Source organism: Cavia porcellus, unplaced genomic scaffold, assembly GCF_034190915.1.
Source record: "Cavia porcellus strain 051 isolate PalLab524CR breed Dunkin Hartley unplaced genomic scaffold, mCavPor4.1 scaffold_22, whole genome shotgun sequence".
In the NCBI taxonomy this organism is placed as follows: domain Eukaryota; kingdom Metazoa; phylum Chordata; class Mammalia; order Rodentia; family Caviidae; genus Cavia; species Cavia porcellus.
The window spans coordinates 55,313,092-55,324,804 of NW_026947505.1; the positions used below are offsets into that span (position 1 = coordinate 55,313,092).

The following is an 11,713-nucleotide window of genomic DNA, read 5'->3' on the forward strand; positions in this document are numbered from 1 at the left end:
CTAGGCATCTCTTTTATCTAACTTTTTAGGAGTTGTATCTTTTTCTAATAAATCTGTAATATGGTAAGTAAAATATTTTCCTAAATTCTGTGAGCCATTCTAACCAAATAACAGACACCAAAGAGACAGTTATGGGAACCTACAAGTTTCAGTGTGTTGGTCAGAGGCTTGTCAGTAATAACTGTTATTTGTGACTCAGATCTGGAGTAGGCAGAAAGAGATAGTCTTTCCCTTGTGGAAAGAAGCCCTTACCTAGGGGTTTGCACTAAATCCACAGACAGGGTCAGAACTGAATTGACTGAATTAGTGGGCATGGGAAAGAAATCCAAATCTGATGCCAGAGGTGAAATGTCGTAGTATAACACTCTCGTACTTTAATCTTGTAGTAAAGGTCATGGGTTTTCCCCTTGTTTAAAAAAAAAAAAAAACATTGTGAATTATAGAAAAAGGCACCACTTTTGGTTTCTGAGGGCTCTCTGTGTTTTACCACTCCACAGAATTTCCTTTTGCTACAGAGATAATTCTCAATAAAAAATGGTCAAAAATCAACATACAGCAGGGCATGGCAGCACACGCCTGTAATCCCAGCACTTGTGAGGCTGAGGCAGGACAGCCTGGGCTATAAAGTGAGTCCAAGGCCAGCCTGAACTTTATAACGAGACTCTGTCTCAAAAGGAAAAGAAAATAAGTAAATATCAACATACAATGTATTATAGTTACAACATGAAACTGTACACAAAGTTATAGCTGAAGAAAAGTAGAAACAGAAGTTTCATCAAAATGAAGAAGAATACCAATGAATGGGTACAGAAAATGTGATTTTTTACCTAGTAGGGTATTACTCTGCCATAAAGAAGAGTAAACTTGAGACATTTCTAGCTAAATGAATGCGCCTTGAGACCACACTACTCTTAAGTGAAGTAACTCCAATATACATGTTTAAATACCATACTGTTCTCTGGCAGAAGAAACCAAAAGTGTAAATAAGGAGCAAAATCTATAGAAGATATTGGGAAATGGAAAGAAAATGCTCAAATGAGAAGGGGAACAAGGGAGGTAGGAAAGGGGAACAAAAGAAGGTACAAGAAAAAAAGATAACAGCCAGGCATTGTGGCATACCCCTGTAATCCCAGCGCTTGAGAGGCTGACAGAAGTACTATCCCGACTTCTAGGCCAGCCTGGGCTATATAGTGAACTAAATAGGGAGATCTGTCTCAAAAAACAAAAACAAAAAAATGGAGGCTCATGGGAAAACAGTACTAGTTACCCTAACATTCTATTAATTCTCAGTTTTGCTCACTGCCATCTGCCATCAGTCTAAGCTCACTGTCATGCTACCACTGAGCCACACTCTTGGTCTACAGTTCTAATCCCTTTGGCCTATCCAACAAGAAATCACATCCACACAGAATGGTCTCTATAAGACACAGCTAAAACTCATTCAAATCTACTTTGTATGCATGTCCTACCATGAGAGGACTGGGAACATACCCTGACCACTTTTCCAGACCTGTCTTTATGGCCAAGATGTAGAAGAAGCCTAGTAAATTCACACTGAAGTGAGGGCAGTGAATGGATTCTGCTGTGATTACATTCACTGAACAGTACTACCAGTACTTATTTCTCCTTCTATACTCAGCGTTCCCCTTCTCAACTCAGACTCCTTACCTCCTAAGAGCAGGAAAGTTCTATCACCTTACAGAGAAATGTGAAAAATAAAACTGTTACTCACAGGAGGACATCAGGATGGCTACCAATTAGCTTGCTCATGGACACACAGAGCCGTTCATGCAGATCGTGGTTGATCTGGCCTCCAGTTTTAATGGTTTCAGCATTCCTTTCCAGCAAATCCAAAAGGAGAGGCCGCAACTGGCGGCCAAGCAACATGGTATAGTCTTTATCCAGTAACAACTGTGCTAAAATATTCAGGATACACTGGCGATCTTGAGGTGTCCATACCTTGAGAAACGAAACAAAACATCTGTGTAAGGAATATTAAAAGCCCCCCGCCTATACAGAGACTGAGACAGGAGAATCAAAAAATAGCGTCTGACAGCATAGCTTAGTGGCAGAGCTCTGCCATAAAGAAGGGTAAACTGGAGACATATCTAGCTAAATGGTGTGACTAGTGTGGTTAGTATGTGGGAGGCCCCGGATTGAATTCTCAACACTGAAAATACACACATACATCCTGGAAATGAATGAGGGTATTCCTATGGAGTTCTCTGCCTCTAACAAACAAAACATCTTGGTGCAGTAACACATAGCACCAACATAAGAGAGAATTTCAGGCAGGAGAATCGCAAGTTCCAACTCCTGCCTGAGCAATGTAGCAAGACTCCATCTGAGAAAAAAAAAGTTCTGGTGATGCAGCTTAGTGGGAAAGACCCTTGGTTCAAATCCAAATAAATAAAAGAGATTTGCCAGGGATTTAGCTCAGTGGTGTAAACACCTGCCTGGCAAGCGCAAGGTTGTGAGTTCAATCCTTGGCACCAAAAAAAAGAGAGAGTGATTCAAAGTAGATACCCACATTTTGACCTGCAAGATTTTAAATAACATGTAAAATTATAATGCTCGGGCTCAAAACATCTATATACATAAAAAGGAAAAACTAAAAAGTATATAAAACATCTCATATCCTTAGTACATGTATATACATGTGGACAACTGCTCAGGCCAAGGTGATCAAGAGGTTGAAAGTACCAATATGGACATGACCTCTAATCCAGTAAGTCCAATGTTATGAATTCATCCTAAGCAATTTCACACTGAACAGTTTTAACTCTGAAAGTATACCCTAAACACAAGCTAAATATGTGAAAATATGCTAATTGCTTTTTTTTTTTTTTTTTTTTGGTATCAAGGATCGAACCCAGGTCCTCATGTGTTGGTGGGCAAGCAGTTAACCCTGATCTATACCCCAACCTGTTTCCAAAGTTATCACTAATAAAAATTAGAATTTAGGGGCTGGGGGTTTAACTCAGCGGTGTAAGTGCCTGCTTGGCAAATGTGAGGTCGTGAGTTCCATCCTTTGTTCCAACCAAACAAAAAACAGAATTTAAAAACTTTATCACTTGAAAAATGTCACTTACATTTGAGTTTTTTTGTTTGTTTGTTTGTTTTTGGTTTTTCTGTTTTTGTTTGTTTTGTTTTTTTGTCTTTTTCATTTTTATCGGTACCAGGGATCAAACTCACGACTGCCTGCTTGCAAGGCAGGCGCTTATGCCACTGAGCTAAATCCCCAGGCCCTTACATTTGAGTTCTTATAACGTTTCCCAAATTAACGTTTCTTACAATATGTTTCTGAACAAAGCATTAACTTGGAAAAAATGTTACCTTAAAATAATTGGGCCAAGGGTACAAGCACCTCTTGACAAGGTCAAGGTCCTGAGTTCAATATCTGGTACCAAAAAAAAAAATAAAGCTGGGCACAGTGGTGCATGCCTGTAATCCCAGCACTCAGGAGGCTGAGGCAGGAAGATCCTTGTGAGTTCAAGACCAGCCTGGGGCACAAAGTGAGCTCAAGACCAGCCTCAATTGCATAACAGGACCCTGTCTCAAAAAGACAAAAATAAATAATACAAATAAAAATAAAGAGCTGGGGACTTAGCTCAGCAGCATAAGCGTATGCCTGGTAAATGCAAGGTCATGCATGAGTTGATTCCCAGTACCAAAAATAATAAATAAATAAATAATCATTATCACCGTTACTTCTGCTGTTTATGAAAGGCCAATTAAAAATTTCCATAGAAAAAAGATTCCCATAAAGTCACAGAAATTTAACAGACATGGCCATGACTTATAGGAACGTGACCTTGCATTTTCAACTGCTTAATGTTCCTATAAGCAAGTGCTACAGATATTTTTCAAAAAATATGATTTGTGGATATATTGTAGAAAAAATACGTATCTATAAAATGAATGAAAACAAACCCACTGTCCCAGATTCACTCCATAAAAATGGATAGTTACAGAAAACATCTTTCTGAGAACATCTAATTAACATTTTCTTCAAAAAACAATCTAGGCTAGACATGGTGAGGCACAACTGTTAGGCTGAGGCAGATGATCACTGTGAGTTCAAGGCCAATCTGGCATACACAGTAAGCCACAGTAAGACTCAAAAAAAAACAATAACAACAAACATCTGGGAAGGGTGTGGTGGTACCTGCAACCTCAGCATTTGAAAGGCTGAGGCCAAAAGATCTAGTTCTAGGCAGTTCTAGGCTAACCCATGCTATAGAGTGAGGCTGTATCTCAAAACAAAACAAAAAAAGAACTTGGAAAACTATGTTAACAAAAATAGAATTTGGCCAGGCAGCCAATAGCCAATGTCTAAAATCCTAGTTACGGGGCTGGGGATTTAGCTCAGCAGCATAAGCACCTGCCTTGCAAGCAGGCGGTCGTGAGTTCGATTCCCAGTACCAAGAAAATAAAATAAAATAAAATAAAATCCTAGTTACTAGGGAAACAGATTGGCAGGTTAGTGATATTAAATGAATTTTTTTTTTTTTTTTTTTTTTTTTTTTTTGGTACTGGGGAATCAAACTCACAATCTCGTGCTTGCTAGTCAGGTACTTGTGCCACTAAGCTAAATCTCCAGCCCCTTAAATGAAATTTTGACAAGCTATTTCCAACTTACAGTGAATTTATTAGGCTGTAACCCATTATAAATTGAGAAATATCTATGTGTCAAAATATTAACACAGGTAGCCTGTAATCTCAGCCACTCAGGAGGCTGAGGCACAAGGATTAGTATAAAGTTGAGACCAGCCTGGGCTACATAATGAGTTTGAGGCCAGCCTGAACTACACTGGAAGACTGTCTCAAAAAAACAGGTAATCTGAATAAATGTTTTACTTGTTCTTAGTCTTGGAGCACTACTTTAACAAAGGATCACCAAATGGATGACTTAAAGCAACAGAAACTTACTGCCTCAGTGAAACCTGTAAGGCAAAACATCATCCTTCCCTTGCCTCTTCCTAGCTGCTGGTAGCAGCTGCCAATTCTTGGTATTCCTGTGCTTTCTGTTGCACCACCAGGACCTCAGCATCTGTCATTCCTACATGGTCATCTTCTTTGTACTTCTTCTTCTAATAAATTCAACAGTCATACTGGATTAGATCTAAAATGTCCCCTACAAGTCTCACGTGCTTAGAGAGTGACTGGATGGCGGCAACACTACACTCATTGGTGGAATCACCCATCAATGAGCCCAGTACTGAACGTGCTTTTGGAAGGCGGGGCCTGGCTGGAGAGGGGGCACTGGGGTATAACCTGGAAAAATGTACTGCATTTGTGTGCCTCCTCCGTGCTTCTCCCTCCTTCCCAGCTGCAGTGGATTGAAGAGCTGCCCTCTGCCCTCTCCTTCCCCCTAGTGCTTCAGTCAACTGTGGAATAAACCCATTGAAACCAAAGGGTATTTTGTCCCAGCACCAGGAAGATGGCTAAGACAGATCCTACCTAGCTAGAAATAGTGGTATATATCTGTAATCCCAGCACTCAGAAGGCTGAGGCATTAGAATTTTGAGTTTGGGGCTAGTATGTGCTACACAGACAGTTCAAATATGGGCTACATTTTCAAAAAAAAAAAAAACCCAAAAGATCCCATCTGTTGACCTCATCATAACTTTATTACATCTGCAAAGGTCCAACTTTCAAATAAGGTCACATTCACAAGTATTAGGGGTTAGGACTTCCACAGATATTTTTGGTGGGCACCATTTTGTCATTGTTCTGCAGGGCTGAGAATTGAACCTAGAGACCTGAGCATACTAAAAAAGTATTCTATCAATGAGCAAAATCCACAGCCCTGGTGGTCATAATATAACCCACAGTACTAGTGCATTCCTGAATTTTCTAAATTTCCTGCCATGAATATGACTAATAAAAGTTAAAAGCAAAAATAAAAACAAAAAAGCCAGACGCCAGGCATGGTAGCACATGCCTATAATCTCAGCATTCAGGAGGCTGAGGCAGGAGAATCACACACAACTTCAAGGCCAGCATAACTATACAGTAAGACCCTATTTCAAAAACAAAAACAAACCAATAACCCACAACAACAACAAAATAAAAAACCAGGGAGCACACAACTGTAGTCCCAGCTACTTGGGAGACTGAGACAGGACTGCTTGAGATTTGAGGCACCAGACCACACTGAGATACCTTTTCTAATTAATTAAAACAAAGAACAATAAATATTTTAGTAAAACCAGTGCAAAGTGGGTCAGGTGTGGCGGTACACACTTGTAATCCCAGTACTCGGGAGGGCGAGGCAGGAGGGTCAATATGAGTTTGAGGCCATCCTGGGCTACAAAGTGAGTTCAAGACCAGCTTGAACTACATAGGAAGACACTAACTCAAAAAAAAAAAAACAAAAAAAAAACTCGTGCAGGGCCAGGGATTTAACTCAGTGGCTTAAGGGCCTGCCTTAGGGTACCAAAAAACAAACAAACAAACAAACAAAACACTCATGCAATGGTAAATAAGAACTGTACGGAAGGCAGCTAGCCTAAATAATTGTGAGCATAAGGGTAGATGCACAGGTCATAGGAAACTACATCATCAGCTTTTTCCTTCTACAGACCAAAGGACCTTGTCAGCCAAACCATCTTTGATCCCTTCAGCTGCTTTACTGCTGTAGTAATGCTATAATAAAGTAGTCAATGCTAACTTCTCCAACCTGTGGTTGCTCCTCTAATATTCAGCGAATTGTTATTTTTCGTTTTTGATTTTGTTTTTTGAGACAGGATCTCATTGTGTAGTTCAGGCTGGCTTTGAACTCATTATGTACCCCAGGTTACTCTTGGTGAGCCTCCTGCCTCAACCTCTACATGCTAGGATCACAAGTGTACACCACTGCACTCACAGTCATATACAATATTATTTTAGAATGTTTGGATTTTGAATCTGGAAACAATGAAAGCTTTATATAAAATGGTTACAGATTCAAACTTTTCTTTCAGTGATTATATTTTAAATATATGACTAAATTAGTCATTTAGTCATTTAAAAAATGACTAAAATAGGGAAACAGAACTATATACTGGAAGAAGTATAGGAGATGAAAATGTATTGGAGAATAAAAGCTAAAAAGTATGGAAACTTCTTTTTGAAATAATGTTTTCTAACACTGACTGTGGTAACAGCTACACATTTGTGAACACAGCAAAAAACTCTGAACTTCCTTTAAAATGAATGAATTATATGATATGTGAATTATAAAACAATAAAACTTTAAAATAATAGGAGTTAGAGGTGTTGCACTACCAGTGGAAAATCGTTTGCCTAGAATACATCAGGGCTGCAGTTCAATCCCCCTCACCACAAAAAAATAAAAGTAGTAAGCCGGGGCGTGGTACACATCTGTAATCCCAGCATTACTGGAAGCTGAGGCAGAAGATCAAGTTTGAACCCAGTATGGGCAACTTAGAAAGAGCTTGTCTCAAATTAAAAAGGGCTGGGGATGTAACTCAGTGAGATGGTCCTAGGTTCAATCTCAGTATTACAGGAAAAAAGTAAAAATTATCAGACCTAGGGCCAAGGATTTAGCTAAGTGACACCCAGAGCATGAGGTCTGAATTTTGATTCCAAGCCCCCCCAAAAAACAAATCAGTATGTTGTAGGCCTATAGTACAAGTTACTTGGGAAGGTGAGATAGAGGCCACTTGAATCCAAGAATTCAAGACCAGCCTAAGCAAGACCCTGTCTCAAAAATAAAATAGCAGGTCATGATGCCATATACCTACAGGATTATAATCCCAGCACTTGAGAGGCTGAGGTAGGATTGCTACAAATTCAAGGCTGGTCTGAGCTACATAAGCAAATTTATGGCCAGCCTGCACTACACAGCAAGAAACTGTCTCAAATTATAACAATAGTAAGAACAAAAAAACAATAACCCACAACTGCAATCCCAGCAACTTGGCAAACTGAGGCGTGATGATCATAATTTCAAATCCGAACTGGGCAATTTAACAGGATCTTGTCTCAAAATAAAAAATAAAACAGACAAGCATGATGCCAGACACCTGCAATCCCAACACTCAGGAAACTGAGACAAGAGGACTGTAAAGTCAAGGCTAGGCTGGGATCTATGTTTGAAATCCTGTCTCAAAACAAACTAGCATGGTAGTTGAGTGGTAGAGCTGTGTCTGACCTAGTAACATGAAAACAAAAAACCGAATCTAGTATCAGTCACAGACTTTTCCCACCCCATCCCAATACATAAACAACAATTTTTTCCCTTGAGCTCTGGGATTTTGAATCCAGGCCTTCCTGCGTGATAAACATGTGTCCTGCCAATGAGCTACACCCTCAGCCACATAAACACCAACTTTGCAACGGATTACTGTGACAAGAGAAATAAATCCCCTGAAAACTAGTCCACAAACATTACACTCAGAACCTATGGTCTAAATTCTAGACTCACTTAGACAAAAATACTGCCTTTCACAAGTTCAACTCATCTGATCTCCCTCCTTAGCCCAATTCACCATAAAAACTTTCCCCCCATTTGTGTTGCTGAGTCCCTTCACTGCAATTTCGCTAAGAGCCAGTGGACCACAAATTCAGGGGATATATCCGACTCCCTTCTGTTTCGCATCTTCAATTCGTTATCTGCATACTAAAATGCCTTTTCCTTGGGAAGCAGACCAGTGGTAGAGTGTTTAGGACAGATGGAGGATATGGGTTCAGTCCGCAGCGAAATGCCTCCAATGTGACTTTTCTGCTATCTCAAATTGTTCAGGTGCCTCTGTCTCTAAGCAACGGAATATACACGTGGGTAATGCATGTGTGACTGAATGAGTCTTACAAAAATTAAAACACTTTTTCTAATCTCAAGAAGCTTCAGGACATTGAGTTAAGGAAGCATAAAACTGTAAATTATAAAGAACGTGAACAAATGCATAGTGAGGGTTCTCAATTCAGCAGAGGGAATGACAGGTTCTTAAATTTCCAGCCAAAGACTCATTCCCCAACAACTTTACAATTCCTGCAGCTAATTTGTTAACACTAGTTGTCTAGCTTTGTCCTTACATTGCTTTGTGTTTATGAACTGCCTTCAAAATGAGACAAAAATTCCTTCGGGGCACAGAAGCATCCATCTGCTCCGTACCACAGTGTGACTTACGCACAGCAGGAACGCAATCAATATTCGTGACTGGTCAGCGGAAAGGACCGCAAAAACATAAAAAACTATGTCCGCTCAAGGTGACCAGGATAGCCAAACTACACGTATGTATTACCACACATCAAGGGGGTAGCCCCACACCTCGGTTTCAGAAAAGCCAGCCACATTTCTCTCGGCAGGGCACACCTGCCGCCCCAGTCTGACCCCCGTACTAGGGGCAAGGGGAAGAAATCCCGCCAGAAAATCCAAAACGCTCGCCGCCTCCGCCACCAGCCGCCCGGGATGGAGGCAGAGCAAGACGCCGCTCGCCTCTCTTCCAGCACGGTGCGGCTCTCCAGGGCCGGCGGGAGCGTGCGAGGGGGAGGCCCGCAGCTCTTCCTCGTACTCCCGTACCTGTTTGGCCAAGAACCTGCCCAGCTCGCCGCGGCTCTTCTCGTTCTTACTAGCGATTAACCGGAGCCGTGCGGCCGCCACTTCCATCGAGAGGTGTTCCATGGCCCCGACACCTACGTCCCCTGCAGCTGCGGAGCTCGCTGCCTCACACTGAGACCCTGACGCCCCAGGGAAAGTGGCAGCCGAGAGCCGGCGAGCGACAGCACACGTGCAGGACTTCCAGGGCCTGCGCGTCACCACCGCGCGACGGCGACTCGGGGAATTGCGGGCTCCGCCCCCGCAGCGACGGAAAGGCTGGGGGAAGGGAACGGAAGCCGGAAGGGACTGTGAGGGTTGTTTCCGGAGTGGAGGATCCGGCCGACACCTCGCGTAACGTGACTAGAGGCGAAAGGCCGAGCCACAGTGAGTGGCAGAGCCCGGGCAGAAGATTGCTGCAGGCAGGAGTATGCAGTGGGGACTGTGGACGTGTGGCTTCACCATGTTTCCCTCTGCCTCAGCACAGGAAGAGATCGGATGTAGACGAGAGCGTCACCTCCTAGGACTTAGCCTTCTGAAATCCGCTCATCTCACAAGGACCCTTAGCCACCGCATGGCGCCTACCAACCAGTGAGACAGCAGGAGAAACGTGATTAGTATAAATATTGGAAACAACTGTTCAATAAGTACAGTATATAGATTAAAGCATACTCTTGACCGGGAATGTGGCGGGACAAGCCGGTAATCCCACCATTGCAGAGGCTAAGGCAGGAGGAGGATCCTGAGTTTGAGACCAGCCAATAGCAAATCCCTGTTGAAAGAAAAAAGCAACAAAATCCTGAAGCCATTAAGAACAGTACATTGAGTGTATTAGCATGGAAGCCATGAATAAGCCAAATTAATCAGCAGTGACAAAATTAAACTGATGGTTGCTGTAGGAGAGTATTGACTGCAAAGGGACCTAAGGAATCTTCCTAAAGAGAAGGAAATGTTTTATTCCTAGTGAGCGATGTCTCCAGCCACCATTTGTTTTCATTTTGATGCAGGATCTCACTAATCCTTAAATTGCTCAGGCCAGGTTTTAACTTGGAATTCTCCTGCCTCAGTGTCACAAAGTGCTAGAGTGTATCACCATGATGAGCTCAATGGAGGAAATTTCATCTGCACAGTTTGTACTGTTATTTTTCCCGACTACCTCCTGTCCAAGCTTTCTATACATCCCTTGTTTCAGCAAACAGTAATAGGTCAGCCTGACATTAAAAGCAACCTCTGAGTCAGGGATAGTGTGAGCAGGGGCCTAGCACCCCACCAACAAGTGGTGGCTGCAGAGGAATTTAAGAGTTGATTTGCCATAATAGTCACAGGGGTGCCCATATAGAAGGGAGGTCGAGATGGGAGGCAGAGCCAGCAGTAGGCAGTGAGGTTTGAGGCACTAAGATTGAGAAACTGGTAAGCAATGTCCAGAGGCAAGAAGGGGTCTAGGGAATGGTGCAGAAATGGCAACGGGCAAAAAGGCCTCAGGAGCAGGAAGTCTAGTAGAGAAGGGCAGAAGATGGGTAACAGGAAGAGATTGAGGTGGCTGGGAGCCTGAGGGCCTATGGGCCTGGTGGGGGCTGTCCAAACAGGCTCAGGAACAAACTGAATGGTAAAGGTGCTTCCCGGGTCATATCTGGAGACCCATAACCTAATACCATAATGTAATCCTGCTTTCCAAATAGGATCAGTTGGGATAAAAAGTCGTAAGATTACACTGGTTGAGGGTGCAGGAAGATGGGGTCTCCCAAGTGAGGAAAAGGTAATAATCCTCTTTGTTTCCCTGCCAAGGAGATACAGATTCACAACCCCAATGTCTATAAAAATATTCTGTCTCTACAGACTGTGAACACCTACTAGTGTGATCAGAGGCTGACTGTTGCTTTTGGGGGCAAAGATACCAGCCAGTGGACTGTAATTTCTTTTGACTACGTAGGTCCCTGCAAGGTTGCATTAGCAACCAGTTATGCAGCGTGGCATTTGGACCGAACAACATTCTCTTCTGTCTAATTTTTGCTGGGATGTTATTTAATAGGGCATATAAATCTATCTTAATTATCCCAGAGACAGTAGCTTTGACTACCAATAATTCACCAATGAAATAGTAATTTTCCAAGTTCCAAACAGTGGATTATGAGGTGTCTCCATAAGGAAGAACACATAAGAACAAGATAA

The 11,713-nt window shown here is 42.2% G+C and overlaps 1 protein-coding gene across 5 annotated transcripts in view; it reads right to left on the reverse strand.

Annotated features, from left to right (window-relative positions):
- The window catches only part of Mdn1 (midasin AAA ATPase 1), a 160,380-nt gene extending 150,594 nt beyond the window's left edge, over positions 1 to 9,786 (reverse strand). For all 5 annotated transcript variants that reach the window (XM_063233223.1, XM_063233222.1, XM_063233220.1 and 2 more), the window contains exons 1-2: positions 9,530 to 9,786; positions 1,733 to 1,959 (exon numbers count right to left, since the gene is read on the reverse strand). In XM_063233223.1, the coding sequence (XP_063089293.1) occupies positions 1,733 to 1,959; positions 9,530 to 9,631 (329 nt within the window). In that variant the 5' untranslated portion in view covers positions 9,632 to 9,786. The remainder of the gene's footprint in view (positions 1 to 1,732; positions 1,960 to 9,529) is intronic.
- Positions 9,787 to 11,713: the final 1,927 nt, after the last annotated feature.